Source organism: Hetaerina americana, unplaced genomic scaffold (genome assembly GCF_022747635.1).
Source record: "Hetaerina americana unplaced genomic scaffold, ioHetAmer1.1.p SCAF_8, whole genome shotgun sequence".
NCBI lineage: Eukaryota > Metazoa > Arthropoda > Insecta > Odonata > Calopterygidae > Hetaerina > Hetaerina americana.
The window spans coordinates 39,209,403-39,232,175 of NW_027287427.1; the positions used below are offsets into that span (position 1 = coordinate 39,209,403).

General features: G+C 41.4%; 2 protein-coding genes across 2 annotated transcripts in view; one reads left to right on the forward strand and one right to left on the reverse strand.

The window, feature by feature from the left end:
- LOC139697860 (uncharacterized) overlaps positions 1 to 22,773 on the forward strand; it is a 531,364-nt gene that overhangs the window by 63,804 nt on the left and 444,787 nt on the right. The gene's annotated exons all lie outside the window — the stretch shown is intronic.
- LOC139697816 (uncharacterized) lies at positions 5,879 to 8,141 on the reverse strand. Its single transcript, XM_071596668.1, has one exon. It carries the CDS (start codon positions 8,062 to 8,064, stop codon positions 5,971 to 5,973), a length of 2,094 nt encoding a protein of 697 aa, XP_071452769.1. The 5' UTR covers positions 8,065 to 8,141; the 3' UTR covers positions 5,879 to 5,970.

The following is a 22,773-nucleotide window of genomic DNA, read 5'->3' on the forward strand; positions in this document are numbered from 1 at the left end:
AATTTTGCATAGTTTCTACCTCCCACGCGACATGCCTAGTTTCTCCCTTCCCCATTATGAAAAGTAATACTTTTCGAAGGATAATTACAAAATAATGATCAAAAATCGAAGTAAAAGTTCTTTGACGTGTGCGGTAAGAAAGATAAGATTGAATCAATATCAGAGTTAAAAAATATCGTAAACTTTGAGCACAAAGAACTGAAGGGAGCAATTAGGATTCAAAGAACATAGGATTGAAAGAGAAATTTGGATTGAGCCACCCAAGAAGATGAAATAATACACTTTTTTCAGGTATCATCATCCTGGGAAATGGCCTTCACTTTATAAATTAATGTTCTCTCCGTAATGAATTTTGAATTTGGTGCATACTCAAAAATCACTGGTTGAAATTTGTTTTGAGTTTTAAGAAAAAGTTGATGGTATGTACATCGAGTGTAAGTATATTTTGAACCCTAATTGAATATTTGAATACCTCTATGCATTTTTGTAGACGGTAAAAATTATTATTAATAGTTATGATTTGTCTGTCTAAGATGGATTTAATAGATGTAGATAAATGCAGGAAAACTTATTAAATGAAAATATTCCACAATTCTTCAATTAAATTTGTCCAAGTACTTTGTCGATTATCTCTTTGAATTCCATGTAGCACGCTTAGGCATCGAGGTCATGGTTTAAAATATTTTGTTATGAATATCTTAGTCTCAGTCGTGATGTGATGGAATTGAAATATATCAAAGACCAAAAAATTACCTTTTATCGATCTTCAGGAAAATAATTATCGCCCCAGTTTCGATATACTACATCATCTTTGGGTACAAAATAAGAGTGATATGTTATGTACATTTTTATCCGCCGGGAAATGAAGTATGTGGAGAGTTCGGGTGCAGAATGAGTAAGATTTTCATCTTATATACGTTTTTATCGGGTAGGAAAAGATATGAGGGAGAAGTCTCAACCCACTTCCTTTTCTCCGTTCCAAGTGTTATTATTTGTCCGTTGGTATGTTCTGTTATTACTCCAAATACTCCAACGGCGACTTACAGTATTATCGTCGCCTTATATCCAGCTTGCTGTTCAACTAGGTAGAAGTTAGCATTATTATATTGTCATGCATAAATGATTCTCCCTTCCCCGGACTACAACCTTGACGTGGTGGAGGGTCTTGTGCGTTCCGATGACCCCTAGAGCTGTGCTGGCGGGAGTAATAAAAATTGCTCCTGGTAGGGTCACCCATGCCAGATAGGTCGAAGGTTAGGAGCCAGACGAAAGGTAGTCCACGCAGCGTCTGTTCCTCAGTGAGGCGGCTGCAATGGCGTCTAACCCCAGTGGGGCGGCCAGTAAGTGATGGTGTCACGTTAAAAACACTATTGAGGAAGGCAACGGGAAACCACCTCAATTATCATTCCCTAGAAAAATATGATGGACAATAGAGATATTTTGAGTCCGCTAAAAGGACTAGGAAACAATGGATCACGGATGAGATGATTACAAAAATGGATGAGCGGCGAAAATGGAAGAATATAAATACAGAATTAGGCAAAATGAAGTACAAAGAATTGAACAATAAATTGAGGCGGGCAACAAATAAAGCAAAGGAAGCATGGTGGAAGACGCAGTGCGAGGATATGGAAAGTCTGCAGAGGAAGGGTGAAATCGATGCGCTGTACAGCAAAGTTAAATCGTTATCGGGAAGTAAGAAAGGAAGAGCTATGCTAACAGTTAGAGATAAGGCGGGTAAGGTAATAGTTGACGCAGGAAAGATCCAAGAGAGATGAAAGGAGTATATAGAAGAACTGTATAGTAAAGAACTCAGACCAACACAGTTAGACATTGAAAAAGAAAATGACGTAGAGGAAGACAGCTTAGGTCCAGGCACACTAGACAATGAGATAGAAACGGCATTAAGGGAGATGAAACTAAATAAGGCCGTGGGGGTAGATAACATTCCCGTGGAACTTTTAAAATGCTTAGGAAAATGTGGGAGGAAGAGGCTATATGGGCTGATCCGTAGCATTTATGAGGAGGGAATCAGGCCGGAAGACTTTGTGAGAGCAGTTTTAGTTCCGATTCCGAGGCCACGTCATGTGAGGACTATAGGACAATTAGTTTGATATCCCACGCAGCTAAGGTTGTTCTCAGGGTCATGAGCAAAAGGATAGAGAGTAGGGCAAATGATTACTCAGGGGATGATCAGTTTGGGTTTAGGAAGGTTTGGGTTAAAATCAGTTAGGTTTGCTGATGACCAAGCTTTAGTTTGTCAGTCAGCCAAGGGGCTGCAAGCATTGCTTAGTGAATTGGAAATTCAGTACGACAGGTATGGGATGAGAATCAATATTAATGAAACAAAGGTTATGCGATTTTCTAGAAAGAAAAAGGCCAAGCTTAACATTAAAATAGGAGGGCAAAAAATAGAGCAGGTAGAACAGTTTACGTATCTCGGTAGTGTTTTGGACCAACGCGCTCAAAGTAGTAGGGACGTAAGTAGAAGAATTGCGCTAGGCAAAGAGTCTTTCACAAGTAGGAGGGAGTCGATGAAAGGGACCTTGAGTAAAGATATCATGAAAATACTCGTAAAAACTTACCCTTGGAGCGTAGCTATGTACGGCGCGGAAACATGGTCACAGAAGCAGGAGGATAGGCGTAGATTGGAGCCTTTTGAAATGTGGGTGTGGAGAATGGAGAAGGTGAAATGGGCCGAGAAGAAAACAAATGAGGAAGTACTTGGTATGGTGGGCGAAGAGAGAGGTTTTTTCGGAGAAATCCTATGGAGGCAGGAGAAGTGGATGAAGGGGGTGTTGACCGGCAGTGGGATGTTGAAGACTGTGATAGAGGGGAGAATGTTGGGCAAAAGAGGAAAGGGAAGGAACAGGATAGGGATGTTGGATGGGATGAAGGGAGGAAGAAAGTACTCAGATATGAAGAGGGACCTGATATAGAGTAGGATGATGGATTTTGTGTTTTGCTAGGAGTAATAAAATATTTGTTTGGTAGTTGTGTCCATCCAAAAACCTACCTGAACCCGTAGATTACCTTAAAAAAAATGGTTCTCACGGCCTTATATACCGCATGTAATATTAAAGTTATGCCCCGTTAGGTCCTCAATAACCTCCCCTTGACTCATTTTTTTTGAATGAGGATTAAAATGTATTCAGGGAAATCTTCTGGTCAAACACCTTGCTCATAAATTCTACGAATAAGTCCAAAAATCGTTCCCTTCCACTTCACTTAGAGCTTGGTTAATCCTTGGGGGGTATCAACCGCCGCTGCCATACGATATCTCTTCATCACTAAGGTCTTCATTGGCCGGCCACCTTGGCTAGACGTTTTTGCAGCCGCATCACTAATGAGCAGACGCCACGCGGACTGCCTTTCGTCTGGCAGCCGCTCTTCGATCTACCTGGCATCCGACCAAGCTTGGGCAAGTTGGGCAATGTTGTCCATGTGAAGAGACAGCGGTTATAAAGATGCAAAAATGAAAATTCTATCGCAGAGGATGAAGAGGCATAGAAAGTGAAGGTTACTCAGGCGTGCTATATATATTTCGAGTAGAGAAATCAAAGAAAATAGGGAGGCCTGGCTAATTCTGCATGAAACATATTGGACTGATAATAATTTTTTATGTGGACTCTGTCAAGTCTCTTTTAGACTTATAATCAAGTAACACCAAGTTTCGCCTAGAAAAAATGTTTTTTGGTAAAATATAGCAACCGAAATGAAAAACATATCGAATTGGTGAGGAATAGTGCTAGCCTCTATTAAACAACGTAATCAGTTGAGATCATTTTCCAATTTGGTCATGATTTTTGTCGATCTTTCCCAAAATCTATTCCGGAGAATAAGTCATATCGAATTGGTCGAGATAGATATCGGCATGGTTTCGAAGTATCCGTCAAAAGCGGAACCCTCGCTGGAGGTCAGCACGCCTCGTCCCATGCAAATATTGAACGAGAGGTATGATAATGATCCCGCCAACAAATAATTCCGCTGCGTCAACGGGGTGAACGAATTAATTAAGCCATTAACCTTCAAAACGGGAAGGCGACACTCCCTAGTCGGTCTCCCTCCATCTCAACGCTCTATGCGCGGGAGGTGTTTATCTATGTAAACCGGAATCGAAAATTTACGGCTGTCATACTCATTCTTTTTGTGACCATATTCCTCAAGCAGGAGACTCTCCGGCACCAACACTGTAAAGAGAATTAATAGGCCATCCATCGTTCCACTGTCAAAAAGCGGATCACAGGGATATTGCTTCCGGTATACTCTTCTGCTCATAGTATACCAAGCTTCCCCGCAACAACTTCATGCAGTAGACTTCGTAACATTTGGAGAAAATAAAGCGAGAGATTCGTAATCGTAAATCGGCGATATTTACGAATTTTTTCGTTGATTTTCACCATCAGTACATTTGTCACAAGGTTAGGTCGATCACTGTGGTCCTCGTCATGAGCATTGGTGCGGTAATTTTTAAACTGAATGCGCCACCGCCTCATTCCGCCTTCACTCATTATTTCGTCAAATTTTAACAGGCTACATTGAGCAAAGTGGAAGAAACATAGTTTTCCCACTACCACAGCAGTATGTGTACTGAGTCAAGAGACGTTTAGACACCAAAATGGGCTCTATACCTACCCATCCACCGCCATGCTAGGCCGAAACGTAAGTTAATTTCTGAACTGCCTTTGTAAATGAGATAAAAAGGCAGATTAAACTCCGTGCATGGTTGCCCCTGCCCTGGGACAACCACCCTAATTGACCTCTTATGACCAATAGTTACGACTCTACCTGGTTCCCGCTGGTAGTGACAGAGATTTAAGCAGTAGACCGTCGTGCTCATCTTCGGGATAACAGAGGATATATTGATGTAATCAGAATTTTCATGCACATAATTTTACGCAGCATAATAATAAAGCTCTTTCAAGGGTGACTTTTTGACGCTTCTTCGTTGGCAGTTACGAGTAATCGAGCAAGACTCAATGCTACTAGTTTTAAGTGTTCGCATTAGTTGTGGAAACTTAATGGGCTTAGTTCATAAAAGGCGAAAATATGAGCACCAAATTCATTGAAATATGATACAATTGGACCAAACTCAAAGTAATATGATACGTCGCTGACTTCAATTTTTTGTCTAGCTCGGCTGAAAGATTTATTTGTGAAATTTGACTGGTGAACCAATTGTAGTGCTGGAATTGAATAAGGGTATGATAAAATGAAAGTGGGCGTAATTATTGAGGTAAAAAAATTATCTCTGTCACAATAGTGCGTGGAGATTGACGCTCGTGGTAACAGGAGACTTTTAATACAGAACAAAGGTTCCGTATGAGAAAGAGTCAATTATAATGGCCTCAAGTTACATTGCCACATTAAAACATCAGAATAAAATAATAGAAAGGGATATTAGTTCTGTGAGATTTAAATACACGATACTCCCTCGCACAATACTTTTTTATCAAAAAATTAGAAATTATTAATACAGCTTTCTTAATTCAAATGTTAAAATTGGAAGCCCTATGCAAGAAAACTCAATTGTATCATGGACGTGATAGACAAATGAGTGCGTTTATATGTGAATATGTGTATTCAAGTACTGAGCGAATATTCAAACATAAAGGCTAGAATCCCCTGCCCTTGAGGCGTCATATGTAGATATGTAAAGCATATGTATGTTTGTCTTATGGCTATGTATACGCACACAACTGTACGTAAGACACTTTGCTGCTGGAACCTTTTTTAATTAGCAACATGGGTGCTGAAAATAGCACGATTTGTTTCATGCCCCCCTGGACATGGACCCCCTTTGCGTTTTAGACGGTGGTCTCATAATAATAAAAAAAAACAAAAAATTATTTTGCGAGAATACATTTATTAACCAGCCAGAAAAGTATACAAAATGAGTATTACTTCAGTGGAGAATAAGCATTATAACTCGAAAGTTTTGGCCTACAGTTGGCCTACAGTACTACAGGCCTATTTGTGGCCTACAGTTAGGTTTTCAAAAAATTTGTTTCCAGAAATGCCTCGAAGATGTCCGTACAGTGCGTAAGATGGATCAAGGTACCCCAGTTTAATACCTTTATGCACAATATATTTTTTGAATGCAAATAATATTTCTTTTGACCGAAAATCATAATCGAAGTCTGCCATGAAGGAAATCATTAAAGTTGCAGCTGAATTCCCGTTTGACACTGGCGGATTTGATGACCAATGCCACCCCAGGCCCCTGTAAACATTTCCATTGCCATCAATATAGAAGTTCATCTCAGATGGGGAATAATGACTGTTCATCAAGGAAATGCATTCATCCATCGTGTAGCATGTAAAATCTTCATTGGAGACCTGTATACTGTCGTAGAAAGATGATGGTAAGCGATGCCCATAATGATTACCATATGGATTCAACTGTAAATCATTCACCAACTTGTTGTTAAAAGGTCCGCAGTCCATAGTAATGTTTATTTTTTCGGACCAGTTAGCCCATTGGCGTAAGTCAAGATTGAGAGCGTCGCCAACGAAGGAGCAATTGCTGCAAAGTTGGCGAATTGAAATTAATTTGTAGTCTGGGATTATCTTTCCAGTTCGGATTCCAAATTTCATGAGGTACTTAAAGGCACGAGTGGCATTTGCGGAGGGATATTCATAATTGAATTTACCTAAAAATATGACAAATATCATATTGCCTTTGGGGAAAAAGTATTCGCTGTATATGTTGGATCCCCAACCAAATGACTCGTACGACCGGCCGTCTTCGCCCACGAAGAAGTTTTCGTTCAAATCGACATTTTGCGATACATATGGTATTTGTGACTCACATTGCTTGTGGTCGAAACAGCGTTCCCCTCCATCAGATATGACAACATATTCTGCTGGGGGAATGTTTTTTATTCCGCGCCCAGTAACACTCCTAAAAGATATACTAGTCTGCACGATCCTGAGATGTGCGTAAGATATGGTTTCTGAAAAGTTAAATGGAGTCAGATCGTTTGAATATCGATGCCATTTCTCAATGTCCAGCTGTAATTTATTTGCCAGTCTATCATTGTAGTCAAACAGCTGTCGAACAGAAAAAATCTTATAATCTATCGACAACCTGTCGGCATTGAGGCCATACTTCATGAACCTGTGAAAAGCTGCGGTGGCCAGTTGAGACGGTAACACGTTCTCGAATCGTCCAAGAAATCTGACGAATATAGCCTTTCCCTGCTCTTTGCGAGAGCTGTCGAGTGAAAGTTCTTTCCAACCTAAACCCTCGTAAACGTTTCCATCATCTCCAATGTAGAAATGGTCAGTGAGGGACCCATATAATTTGATTGCTCGATCCTGCTCGTTTTGCATCCGGTGGACGCATTGGGAGTAATTGAAGCACCGTTCTCCCGTCTCGCCAACGAACACGTATTGAACACTCCCGTTGATATTATCGAGGGAATAACCAGGTGAAGTGGCATTCCACTCATCGCGAGACACGTAGGGTAACAGACCCATCGATTCACGCTCTCTGTCGCCATCCACAGTCATTGCCGTGGACCAATGTTCTAGGCCTTCCACGTATTCACTGAGGGCATCCCCCAGAAAGGAAGAATCGTTGTAAATGTGACGGAAGGAGTATATCTGGTAGGAAGGTGATATGGTTCCGAGATTAATGCCTAGTTTGAGGAGTGATCGGAATGCTAGGAGAGCTAAATCGTTGGGCTGTGATGCATGGAATGTCCCTAAGAACTTGATGGTGATGTGTAAATCGTTGAGGTGTTTCAAGTGCAAATGCGGTACATCATTCCATCCGCGTCCCTCGTAAATGATGCCGTCACTACCAATGTAAAAGCTTTCGAGAAGATTGCCGTACGTTTTCGAATGCATATTTAATTCCGAAGTCATGGACACAGTGCATTGCTGCAATGTGTAACAAACTTCTCCACCCTCGTTGATTATGACATAATCGACTGGTGGACGCCTTCCATAAAGCACGTGATCAATGTCTGCAGTGTGATATGGGGACGGATTATATTTTAGAGATCTCATGGTTGAATACGGCACCAGTTTTTCTTTCATGCGCTGGTCTGCATTCATTGAATCGAACTCCTTGGCCCAAGGTGTCCATTTCTCCACGTAACGTGTTAATTCATCCCCCAGGAACACGTCGTCGTCATAAATTAAACGAAGGGAAGTAATTTTAAAGTGGGGAGATATTTTATGGAGCAGGATTCCAGTGTTAATGAGCGCCTTGAAGGCGCTAATCGCTCTGTAGGAGGGTATCTCCGAATTGAATGATCCCAGGAAGCTGACGCTAATGTATTTCTTATTGAAACCTTCAATGTGCCAATGGGGGAGAACGTTCCAACCTCGTCCTTCGTAAACATTACCGTCTTCCGCGACGTAAAAATTATCTAGAATGTCCCCATAAGTCTCCGTTTGATTTTTCTGAAGTGACTGCAACTGGAGGATGCACTTGTTCCGCATAAAACACCTATCGTGCCCATTATTCAACAACACGTATTGGACTGGTATTTCCAATTTTTCAAAATTTCTTAAAGGAGTGAACGCAGTCCATTCCCTCCGGAACACGAAATTAAGTCCTTCTGCCCCATGATATTCCCATCTTGAAGACAGGACGGAAAAATCTACCCAACCTTTCCATTCACTCACATCATTATCCAACTCTTTTCCCAGACCCCTTGTGTTTCCTAGTTGCCTAATGGAAACGATTTTGTAATTAGGCGATATTTTTCCCAACCAAACTCCCCTGACGAGAGCAGATTTTAAGGCTCGCAAGGCATTGTAGGACGGGACCTGTGACTGGTGGGTTCCCATAAATTTCACTGTTATTGACTCGTTTCTTAATCCATTAAGGTACCAATAGGGTGCCACTTCCCATCCACGTCCCTCGTACACATTTCCGTCATCTCCTATGTAGAAATTATCTTTGAGTTCGCATACACTGCTCGGTTGGTGAATCCTTTCCAAGAGGACTTTATTGAGACAGTCATTCTTTGAGAAACACCTCTCCCCTCCATCTTGAATCACTACGAACTCGGCTGGATTTTTAATTGGGATCACCTGGCTATGTTCTGAATTCTGTTTTCTCCAAAGATTCATATTCGTCCATTGAATTCCGTCTGGAAGGAAAAATAGAGTCTAAATGTGGATGTGCAAAGTGGTGCCAATATACCTGAGTGGAATTAAAGAAAAAAAATTATTAGACCCTGACTACCGTAGGAGGTGATCAATCAAAAGAAATTCATGAATTCTGTGAATTATAACAGTATAGAATTTTTGTGCAGTATGAAAAGTCTTATGTCTTATTGAAGTTGATAATGTATCCTTTATGGCACATTAGCATGAATAACAAAGATGAACTGATATCTCAACATCGTTTCACCAGAGGCAAGCCTTCACTCAAGAAATATACCTAAGAGAGCTAGAGAAGTAAGCTTCAGTTGATGTCGTGCAACAGTTTATATTACTATTTTGTAAATGTAAAACAAACAAGCTTTTGAGGTAGATTGAAAAATAGCTCAGTCTTATAATTATTCATGTGAGAAGAAGGCCCATTTGAAGTATTGGTGAAGTGCAGTTGATTATTATTTTATATTATATATATATATGTATATATATATATGTATATATATATATGTATATATATGTATATATATATATATATATGTATATATATATGTATATATATGTATATATATATATGTATATATATATATGTATATTTATGTGATTTGTTGACCGGAAACGGCATCGTTATTTTTCTTATATTACCGTTGCATGGACTAACAGTAAATGAACTCTTTGAGATATTCTATTTTACGCAAATGTATTGCGAATTAAATCCAAATTTATTTTAGAAACGTAGCTAATAATACGATCTTCAATCTTTTCAAGAGCAATTGTCTCAAGCTCATTTAGTAGTGCTCATACGGTTAGTATGTGCGCTTGAAAATTATTGCTGGTTCTGAACACGTGGAGTGTTGCAATTCTATAATTAGGATTTTTCATTTTACCCTTTACTAAAGGTATTAGATTGCGTAGAGTTAAAGGTTAACAAATTGCTTCATCAAATCTGCGATCGCTATCATGATTAATTACAAATCTCTCACGCTAGTATGTGATTCAACGGCAACTTTAAATGTATGGCAACCGTCCTACCCATCTCAGCTGAACAGATCGAGAATTTTTAATTGAAAATATATTTCTGCATATCATTGACTTTTTTGAGTCCTATTCATACTTTTTTTCTCGGACAGCATTAGAGTAACTCATCAATCAGCAATAGTAAATTCGGAGTTCAGCTCCTTCAATGCTAATTTCTTGGCTCTGTTCACCTGAGGAAGCGGTCATCTTACCTTCATAGCATCTGTTAAAATATCTATTAGCTTCATCGTCGCCTTCGATCACTGGGTAACCGCTTTCCCACTCCTCCTCATCTGAAACACAAATGTCATCTTCAATAAAGATTGTCTTCCCGAAAATAAATGTGGAAATAATTGTGGGGCAGGAGTTAAAGAAAACGCAATCTTGTGGATTTCACCCTGAATAATAATGGCTGTATGAGTGGTAGTGAGTGAATGTGGCCAAGCTTTACCTCAACCTGTAATAGTAATGAAGATTTAGTTTCTGGGGCTTAGGTAGCCGAAAGGCGGAACTTCCTATTCCCTACACACTTGACGTGATGGAAGGGGGTGGCAATGACCCCTGGAGTTGCACCGGAAAGGGAAATGAATTAGATTCTAGTTCGACCACCAATTTCAGATGGGTAGAAATGTGAAATCCAGACGCACGATAGACCCGCGGGGTGTTTGTTATCAGTGAGGCGATTGGAAAGGCGTCTGACTCAAGTTGAGTGCCCAATTAGCACGTTGAAAGCACTAAGAAGAAGAAAGAGGACAGTCACCAGTATTCGGGCTCACAAAAATGGATTCTAGACCCTGGATACCGTAAGGGAGATCGCAGCGACAGCGGATTATGGCGAGTGTCGTACCCGCCATAATGGCTGACGCAAGATCCCCGCTGTCGTAATCACACGAAATCGTCCAATCGATGAGCTGATAGAAGTAGAAAATAAGCCACATTAGCGGATAGCAATGTTTAGAATTTCCAGGACGAATTAAGAAGAGGTATTAGGAAATGTGTGAATAAAAATTTTGGAGATACCCAAAGGTAGGTACGATTTGCTTGAGGTAAGATTGGTAGATCCCGAAGATTAGTGGCGCGTTATTCAGAATTGTTTTTTGATAGGTGGGAAAGTGTCAATAGAGAGTAGCCCTTGTGTTGAATAGGTGATTTGGGAGAAAGTTTATGGGTATCAATTATATGAGAATCATATAGAATTTTGTCGGTAGTCACTGCAGAACCAATGAAACTAGTGATAATCTAGGCGTGCATACCAACAGAAAGTGAAAAGTGAAAGAAGTAAATAGAATATTATAATGGAATGAATTATTGCAGACGTTTGAAAGGATACAAATATTGGTGATACCGAATTGTTACGCAGCGATAAGCGAAGAGACTTTGGGGAGAGAAGTAGGACTGTAAGATCAGGGAATGGAAATGACTACGAAGATAGGGATATCGAGCTTGGAAGGAGAAAGAGTTAAATACTAATTGCTACTTATTAAGTCACTTACTTAGGAGCAGATGTAACATGACGGGAAATGTACGAAGTTACGGGCTACATTGAGATTTGATTACGTAGGCATTTAGGAACAGCGCCATCGATTCGTACGGACACACGTGGGTGAACGCAGAATCCGAACAGAATTAAATGATTATGAAATGTACTTAAATATCTATAAGATATTAATGGGCTAGTACAGTACGAATGTGAACCCATGGAGGCTTTAATGGGAATAAAAGTTAGAAATACCAAGAAAGAGTTAACAGAAAATTAAGGATAATGGGATAGGATGATTAGAGGACAAGTGGGTAGAATATTACTTAACAGACTCAATAACTATATCCCACGGACAATACGGGATAGTAACTGTAAGGTTGGAGGAAAAAAAGTCCCACTTGCCACCCGCAACGTCTAGGGAATACAGGTAGTCAGTGTTAATTATACGCATACATTTTACATTATTTAGTTTACAAAGCACGAAGATAGAATCAAATCAAAGACTTTGCCTTTTTGTGGGAAGGCAAAGTCTTTAATTCCTCCCTCGTGCTTAGCAATGAATTTCCAAGAAGAATCGGCCTCAGCCATCTCTCAAATCCAAATTTAGTTTGTTTTCTTGGCGAAACCCTTCCCGCACGAACGCATGGGTCTGACGTACAATTAACGTTGTGCATCCTGCAAAACTTTCTGCCCTGCTTTATTATATTTTCAAGCTCCCGTTCTATCCCTCGTTCCTCTCTTCGGGGATGATGTGTATGCCGCCCGTTGCAAACGGCACACGCTTTGACTTTAGGGGTGGGAACCATAACCTACATGACAGTGAATTAATAGAACTTCCCCATTCTTACTTTTCAGTTCTACATGATCCATACTGTATGGTGGAGGTCTATCGTATAAAATGCTGCGGTTCATTTTTCTTCCTTCCTTTGTCGTATACTAAAGAACCTTTTCGTGGGTGAAACTACATCTCAGTCTGTCATCACTTTGCCGATCGCGGAAAATTTTATCCACTTGACTAATTTTGGTATTAACAACAGAACTTTTCAAGCAGTTTGTTCATCTCAATCGGGGTATCCTTTCCCATTTGCATAAGATAAATTCATGAACAAACACAATAGAGCAGGGAAATAAAGAGAAAAGAGATCTTATTTTACGAAAATATTCAGCATATATGGCGTGGTTTTGTACGGCGCGGAAACATGGCCATTGAGGCAGGATAATAGGAGTAGATTGCTGGCTTTTGAAATGTGTTTGTGGAGGTGGATGGGAAAGGAAAAATGAGCATAATTGAAAACAAGCGAGGAAGTGCGAGGCATGTTGGAAGAGGAGGATTCTTCGGAGAAAACATAAAGAGGCAGGAAAGAGTGATTCAGAGCATTTTGATTGGCCGTGGGATGTGGAGATTTTTAAAGAGAGGAGAAAGCCAGGCAAGCGAGGAAGTAGTCGGAGTTGAAGAGGGGCTTATTGTGACGTTTGACGTCAGATTTTGTTTTGCTAGGAAAGGCGAGGGAATATTTGAACCATTGTGAAGCTTGCTTCCAGCCAAATGATACATTAAACAGTAGATTAGCAATAATAATAAAAATGACTTACCAGGGACTGGGTAGTAATCCGGAGGCTCGCCATGGAAAACGAGAGGATGATCAGGAGCCACCATCAAGCCGTGAATCCACATAGGAAGCAGGGATATTGTCAGGAGACGGAATACGATCGAATCCATATTAAATCCCGTTATTCTTCAGCTGAAGACCAAGCCTGTCGGAAGTAAATAATCCGTTTTAATGTATTTAGCTCTCGTTCCCAGCTTTATATTGTTTGAAAATGGTAGAGAGTGATGTTCACTGTTTTTATTTCCTGGAAACTACTAGCAACAGCAAAATACCCATAAAGGTAGGTTTTGATAAATCCAGGCCCTACCACACTCATAATCTCCACACAAGACGACAAAAATATTATTTACAATTGTATTTGTGTTCAGGGGTAGACCCAATTGATTTTGGCCGCTGAAATCTTCGCATATGGCTTTGCGGTAAACAACTAGGATGTAGTGGGTGGGAGCAGTCTGTTGAAAGTTTAATCTCTATTAGACCCCGGTTTTGTTCAAATTTCGAATCTGCGTGCAATATATCCGAACCTCTGTTGCCTGCATTTGCCTGATATCACCAAATGCTCTTTGTGCTTCTTCCACTTTCTCATTTCAAGATTTTCTTCTCTGTTTACTTCTTATTTTATATTTCTCGTTCGCTTATTACCAATCCGCTTTTTTGTCCTCTTTCATCAACACCCAGGATTACACCTTCCATCCTAACTTCGCGACGATATCTGTTGTAGAACTTATTAAGGATCTTAAGGAAATTTATCAAGATAAATTGGTTACAGATTGTTCGCTGTTTAGACAGAAATCCACCTCGTCATCGCAAAGAACATGGCTATGATATTTTTTCAACACTGTTAGAGAGAGAATTGTTAATACCTCAATTTTCAAATATTCACCTGTGAATCACAAGACAAATTTTGTGGACGACCTCTTGCCCCTGAGGACTCGTGGAAGTTAAAAAAAATATATTTATACATAAAAAATTCTATTCTTTAAACATACCCCTGCCGTGAAAATTGTAGTAGTATTTAGGGGAGGCGACCGACAGCTCAGGTCATTTGCGCCATATGGGATGGATAGGAGAGAATGAAGGGTGGAGAGAAACCCGGCGTCGGCATTAGCCTACTCTTTACAAAAAGCGCCAAGGGGTCCGCAGCTTAACATCGCATCCGACGGACGGCGTAACATCCCATTCGACGGACGGCGTACTTACTCAAAGTGCCCTCCACAAAGCACCTCTAGTAGGGATTGAAATACCACTGAAAAATATTCAACACCGCCGGGATTTGAACACGGGTCCTCTGGGTGGGATGCCAGTACCCGTGAAAATAATTGGAGGAAGACATGTCTATTGTTTTGCGACCGCGGCTTCTGGCCGCTCGGACTTTGGCAATATTCTCTTCATATTAACCTAGGGTACGTTTCCTTGTGATATTTCCTTGGAGCATTATAGACTATACCATGAGGTGTAAAGAATTCTTTACAAACCATTATACTGTGCTATGAGAGGTCATGTAAACAAAATTGTAGAACAGTTTGTAGTTGAGGTTAAATCAAAATTTAAATCTCTTTCATGAAGTGGAAGGATATCCGTTTAGAGATGATGTTGTAATTGTATTATTAGCTCAATTTCACTAGCGCAGGAGAGATCGTGTGAATAAAATTATAGCGATTGAGTGCAAGATAGATATATTTTAGATGTCATTTTACCCACGAACTATAAGGGATCAGAATAAAGTTGTCCGACCGTGCTAGGAAAGATAATCATTTTGGGTTGAAAGTAGTCTTTATCATAATCACCCCTGCCTCATACCCTAGCGGTCGCAGTGTAAATTTGTAAAAAATTAATATACATGTTTTTGAAGAAAATATAAATCTTTGTTCTCTATAAAAAACGCTGATTGACTTTAAAGGTCTCTAGTCTTGGCATATGAAGTATCTATCTTCGGCCAAGACTTGAGATAACGTTCCCACAGCTAGGATATAACCCTTGTCTTGAAATTTGAGATTAGAGACACAATTAATGAATGCATTTAAAAGACGAAGTTCATTCTTTGACATTTTTTTCCCGACTAGATATTATTTTTTTAGATTTTGACGGATTTTTAGTTAATATGCTTTAATATTTTCATATAGTCAGATAAAGGTGCTCATAGAATTAATAACACACACACACACCAATTATATGTCCACTTTTGTTTTCTTTTCCTACTGTAATAATTTTTCCAATGCTCCGGATATCCACATTTCGAAAGCCTTCTATCTACGCCTGCCATCTTGCCTCAACGATCACGTTTTCGCACCGTATAAAACTACGCTCCATGTAAAAATGTTCTCTAATTATTTCATAGCATCCTATCGCAAAATCCTCATCATGTATTCCTTCCTTATTGTGAAAGTTATTTGCCTAAAGTAATTTTTCCTCTTAAGCCCCCACAACCTTCACGACAAAACGTCTAAAACAGATAAAACGCGACTCTTGCAGTATTTTGTGACCCCAAAATTGAAACTGAAAGAAAAGAAAGCGACGTTAAATCTACTTATTTTTTTGAATTTATCAACCGCGTTTAACGTAGCCTTCCTCTTCCTCGACAACGTCATAAACTTGGTTTTGTTTACCATGATATTCTTCCCTTACCCACTACACCGTCTTTCTACTGGGTTCGACCACGATTGTAACTTTTTTGCTGGCCAGCTAAGGAAAGATAAGACATTAATTTTATTAGTGTGCATTTATTTTATTAGAGTGGTCTCGTGATTGTTTCGTCTTCGTGGCATAACGCCTCTTTGCCGCCAGCAATCAGGACCTGTTATTGTGAGCGTGGATTCCAGTAGGAAGGTAGGGGCAAACTGCCGAAGTGCCTTAAGTGCATCAGAAACACCGAAATATAAAGTTTAGACTCGATGAAATACTTAGGCGTTACTGTCAATTGCGACCTCTCCTGGATGAAACATATCCGGAAATATATGGCCAAGGTAACAAAAAATTAGGATTCATTAGAAGAGTTTGGCGAAATGTGTTGAAAAGATTGAAGAGCAACGCTAATTCTTGTTTCGATTGTCGAATTGGATCTCGTGCATTGTGGGTGAGCTAGATTTGTGAAACGATGTTTTGACAAATTGAGCGTATCAAAATTATTAGAGGATCTAAGTTGGTAATCACCCATGGATCGAAGGCTAAATCAGAAAGTGATTCTATTGCATAAATGTGAAGGATGTCTCTTCAGCGATGATGTTGAAAATGTGCTGTTAACCCCATAGTATTACGGTATGAGAGATTATGCCAGTAAAGTTGGAGAATATAGGTGCAGAAATGAATGATTAATGAATTGAATGATGTCATAATTCCCACGAAAGATAGGGGATCAGAAAAATAAAGCGATTGTTTGACCACGCTAGGAGTGTTAATCAACCCCTGCCATGCACCCTAGTGGTGACTGGAATGATGCTAAATAAAACCAAAAGTAAAACTACAGATTAAACCTCTGGCATAGTTAACGCCATGCTTAAATGCAAAGCATTTACTATGCGGTAGGTAATAATGCAGAGTATGCCATGATTCATGTATAGTAGCAAGCGGCTTTCTATCCCTGCGCTTGAAAGCCGTATTCATCAATTTTTTCACTCAGGTTAACCTCAATGTCTTGATCAGCAGTGCCATGCCAATAAAATGTGATTATCAATGATGTCGCGTGGTTGGCGGCCGCAACATCATTGGTGGGAGCGCAGCACAGATTGAGAGAGTCGTGATCGGCTTATGCGTCTTTTACTTAACCCTTTAAGCAATGGGGCTCAGGCACCGGGGAGTAGGGACGAGGGAGCGGGGAAAGGCGGGCCCATCTCTGGTGTCTCGACCGACGGGCCCAGAGCCAGGGTATCGGATGAGGTATCGGTAAGGAATGGGAATCGGGGGTCTAGGAGTCGGGAAGGGAATGGTGTGGGTAGAAACATTGTAACAACAAGGGAATTTGGTAGGCGGACATTGTCTTGCCTTGGTTTCCGAGAAACCCGCGCTAGATACATTGTCTGGTATGCTTGGGAGAGTTAACCAATGGTAGTGTGGGTTTCCGTTTCCGAAACCCACACTAAATAAGACTTATCCATGACCAGATGACTTCTTCATTGCCTTGTGTTAAAAATGATATTGGTAGGTGCACAAAAGCTTTTATATAATTTAGTTAAAAATAACTTCTTTATAAAGATCCACTTGGCAAGAACTAATAACGTACTTACGTTTGGTTGCTCCACAGTATTTTGCGACTTGTAGAAATCAATGCGAAGAATCTGCTAAGAGACACGAGCTCATCATTCAGATTCCTCCGTCTTAAGTCTGCGTGGTTCTTTGAATCATTTTTCCTTTATATCAATTTTCATATGCACGATATCTTTTCTGGAAGAAATTGCTGAAGCATCAAATGAATGGAAGTTTAACCTCACCCCTTTGATTTCCTCGTCTTTATCTTTCGTTCTCTCGATTTCTAGTAATCTATGTTTTGAAAACATTGCATATACATTATGCAAGAAGCGAAAACGGTATGTAGAAGTAGGATAAGTATATTTTGAGAGCATTTTATTTGAGTTTTTATGTCAGAATATCGATAACCATACATTTAAAGCGAGCTTAGTAATGATACCGTCTTAATTATGCGAGGTCTGTTCAAAATGACTTGCCACTTTAGTGCTTTTTCGAAAATTATTTATTTATTCATTAATACCTATTTTATCCCCTTCAAAATAATCCCAGCATAATTGACTGCAAGGCTTTGTGTGGTCCTTGCTCTGCGCCTTTCCAGCTGTTTAAGGCTACTAAGGCGACGGGAATTCAACTGCGTCGTCAGGCGTTTGTTTTTTCCCCTTCCCGCTTAAAGGAGCCTTGGCTTCTTCTTCACAGGAAGGCTTTCCTCCGTGTTAAGGGAAGCTATTGGGCGCTTAAAGCGGTCCCATGGCCTTACCTTAATTTCACGGACCCTACGAATAAGGTTAGCATCTGCTTCTGCCGCTTTCTCAAAGAATTTTCCTGAGATTCTCGGCAGAAGGACGTCTAGGGGTTTCAGCTTTCCGTCCTCGTGCATTTCGAAGACGCGGGCGTAACGACCGCGTCCCAATATGTCACGAAGAGCAGAGTTATGCACCACTTGGATTTGAGCGAGACTCGTTCGCGACACTCCTGACCATACCGCTGCAGCGTAGGTGATGACTGGCAGCACGCACGCCTGATATAGTCTGCGCTTCGTGGTCATACTCAGGACAGGCGGGCGAATAATCGGCCTTAGTCGATTAAGCGCCGCGTATGCCTTCGCACGGACCCGAAGCGCTTGGGCGTCCAAAGGAGTTTCCGGTCCATCAGCACTCCAAGGTAAGTAACTTCAGATTCCCATGGTAGGACGACTCCGTTCACCGAGATGTTCACTCCTGGCGGCCCACCATTTCCAGGTTGGAAGATGATTGCCTTCGTCTTTTGTGCTGTCGGTCGCCTCCCCTCAAAACTACTACTACTACTACTACCCCAGTACCATTGAAGGAGCTCTGCCACTGCGTTCTGCAGCCTTTGCACTGCAGTCACCTTCCGCCAGGATCGGCATAGGAGGGCCGCATCGTCAGCATAAAGAGACAGGATTTCAAGATTCCCTCCACGAATTGGAATATCGTGGGAATAGATGTTATAGAGCAGTGGTCCAAGGACGGAGCCCTGAGGCACGCTGGTGGAGATCCGACGCACCCCCGAGTCTGCCCCTAGCCACTGTACTGTGAATGTCCTGTCTCTCAAGTAGGAGTGAACCATCCTGATAGCCCAAGGTGGGAAATGGAGTCGCCTCATCTTCAACAGAAGAGCCGGATGCCATACGCGATCGAACGCCTTACTGACGTCGAAGAAGGCTCCGGCTACCACCATATTCCTGTTGAAGCTGTCGGTGATGAAATCTGTCGTTCTCACCAGCTGATGGACTGTGGAATGCTGCGCACGGAAGCCAAACTGTTCCTCCGGAAGAATTTCATTCTCCCGGACGAAGTCAGTAAGCGGCCTTTGCAGCAGTCTCTCGAATATCTTGCCGAAGCCGTCGAGCAAGGAGATAGGCCGGAATTCTCCGGGATCTACCTCTATTTTTTGTGACTTCGGCAGAAAGACGATTTTCGCTCTTCTCCAAGTGGTCGGAAAATAGGAAATCCTGACACAGCCATTGAATATCGCTGTCAGGTACCTCACCGCCGCCTTCGGAAGTTCCCGGATGACAACATTTGGAATGTTATCACTTCCAGGGGCCTTCCTCACGCGGAGGTGACGTATTGCCCCTATTACGTCCTTCTCGTCGAATCTTGGAATTTCAGAGGTGTCTTCTCGATCGGCGACTTCAGCTCTCTCTGACGCCTGTATTTGCTTCTCTATTTCGGCAGAGGCGGAGTTCCCAGGATTGGGTGAAAAGCTCCTGGCTATGTAGTCAGCGAGCATTTCCGCCTTTTCCTTGGGAGATCGTGCCACGCTGTCTCCGTCCATTATTAATGGGCGGAGGCTGCTCTATGGGGTGCACGCAGCTTCCTGCACATCTTCCACACCGCCCCTATGTCGTCATTGCCGTCTTCTGAAAGGAGTTCATCCCGCAGGTGTGCCTCCCAGTAGTCTGATCGGACTTCCTGGAGGGCGTCCCGCACCGCAACGTTAAGCTCAGAGAGCTGCGTCCGCACATCTGCTGTGCTTAATGGGGTGCGGCCATACTCGTCCATAGGTCCATCGAGCACCGTGCGTGTAGGGAAATTTCTCACCCATACGCGGAGGCTGTTTCGGTGGACATACGGACTAGAGGAGGATGGCTCCGGGTCTCATCGCTTTACTTCCCACCCGGGAAACCTTGGGATCCGGATCTCATTAAACCGTACAAAAAACAGCGGCTCATCGATCGTCCTGGGGGACCTGAATGCCAAGCACCCATCTTGGAATTCACGGTCCTTCAACCCGAGGGGAGAAAACCTGCGTGGGCTAGCAGACGACGAAGGCCTCACGGTCATTGGCCCAGTAACACCAACGCACGACCGAAGGGACGTTCTCGACATTGCGATCACTCGAAATGTGGGGACGTCTCTTAGCATGTACGCTTGCGTTGAACTGTCCTCAGATCATAACCCAACGATCCTAGCAGTGGGGAAACGTATTCCTGTGTTCCCTTCGACTCGCCGCCTACACTTGTCGTCGGCTGATTGGAAGTGTTTCCGCAACGTCATAGCTGGGGAGCTGCCTATAATTAATAATCCCCATTAGATATGATACACTTGTGCCTACGTTTTTTCCAATCCTCGAAGCACTTCAAAAAATCATTTTCTATGGTCTTGTTTGCCCCTTCTTCGAAGCAGTCTTTATCTCGTCAATTGTAGCGTAGAGTCGTCCTTTCATGGGCCTCTTCAGTTTCGGGAACAAGAATAAGTCACTGGGGGCCAGATCTGGAGAATACGGTGGCTGCGGCATCATTAGTGTGTTGTTTTTGGCCAAAAATTCGCGCACAAGCAATAATGTGTGAGCATGCGCGTTGTCATGGTGCAAAAGCCAATTTTTATTCTTCCACAAATCCAGTCGTTTGTGGCGGATTGCTTCGTGCAAATTGCGCATAACTTGCAGGTAATATTCCTTATTTACTGTTCTACCCTGTGACAAGTACTAATTATGCACCACGCCCCTGTAATGGAAGAAAACTGTGAGCAAAACTTTCACATTCGACCGAACTTGGCGCACTTTTTTCGGTCTTGGCTCGTGCTGCAGCCTCCATTGGGATAATTGAGCTTCAGTTTCCCCGTCATAACCATAAACCCATAATTCGTCCCCAGTTGTGACCCTCTGGATTAATTTTGGGCCATCGCTGACAGAGTCCAACACCTTATTAGCAATGTTAATGCGTTGGTCGAAATTGAGAAATGTTGGTACGAATTACGCGGCGCCATACCCAAATCATTGGAAAATTTGAATGGCACGAGCCAATCGATAAGTTAAGGTCCTCAGCAACTGCTCTAATGGTGATTCTAATACTATTTTCTTCACTTCATCAATGTTTTCGTCTGTCGTTGACTTGCTCGGGCGTCCGGCACGTTCTTCGTCCTTCACATTTTCTCGGCCCTCTGAGAACATGTTGTACCACAGATAAAGGTTGCTTCGGTCCAAGGTAGCTTCTCCATATGCCAAAGGCAACATTTGGAAACCCACCGCGCACTTAATTTCGTTTTTCACACAAAATTTGATACCGATTCTTTGATACATTTTTTGGAAGAGGCAAAAATCGGAGACAAGCCAAAACACGTCCAAGCAAAACAGGTGTTAACAATTAACTGAACATTCAAAGTAGCCGAACTTTTCGGCATAAGTGAAAGTCATAAGTACCAACAATACGCTATAAAATAAATCGAAATTAAAGTATACGTAACCCGAGGAAATTCAAATTCGCGATACTTGTTGAACAGACCTCGTATAAGTAGAAGCATGCTTTCTGTTGTGCTGAATGCATAAAGTTAATAATACAGATGGCAGAAATGATACTTAGTTATATTTCTTCCTTTTCTGTCTAATTAATATATCTCATAAATGCTCTTTTAGTTGAAACGTGATATGTCCAATACGAGTTTCAGTAATTTTAATACTGTAGTATTTGTGTCAAATCCAGTACTCTATTTTCTGCATAAAGCAGGAATAAGGAATCAAAGACTTTTCGTTTCCAAAGGCAAGAATTTATAATTCTTGTATATTATATAGTTCATCCCCAGGAATGAATTTATGATTATATTTATTAATTCTTTCCTGTGGAAACACAAAGTCTTTGACTGTTTCTTTGTGCTTTACAAATTGATTTCCACAAAATATCGGCCTCAAAGATCACTCAAAAGAACCCAGAGTGTATGTGACAAGGTACGACTCAAACCAGGCATGCACTCCATAAATATTTTTTTTTAATTTTTAGCTACAGTGTGGACAAAATTAAAGTTAATATTGTAGACCATGATGACAGCAGACAAATGCACTCATATATGTGTGATGCACTTAATCATACGAGAGGAGGTGTTAGTATCGAGAAGGATAAAAAATAAAGGTAAATGGGATAATGGTAACATATTAAACTGCTTAGAAAAAACTTCCTCTCCCCTTGCGCGGTGGGATATGTTTCCTTCGGATTCATTGCAATATCAATGAATTTAAAAATGTGGAACTAATAAGTAGAGGCAAACAGTTTTGAATTATTTAAAGGCGTTAAAATCATGCATTCTAGGTCAGTGTTAATTTTTATATGGTAGGCTAAAGTTTTGCGAAAAAGCATTAAAACACCATGACCTAAATAAGAAAAATAATGAAGCGCAGCGCTGTAAGGTCCCGCAATATGCTACCACTTTTTTTTAACCGTTAGCCTTGGCAGTAGTAGTGTCTAGGGGAGGCGACCGACAGCTGAGGTAATTTGCACCATTAGGGATGGACGGGAAAGGATGATGGGTGGAGAGAAATCCGGCGTTGGCATTAGCCTACTTTTTACGAAAGGCGCCCAGAGGTCCGCAGCTGAACGTCCCATCCGACGGACGGCGTACTCACTCAAAGTGC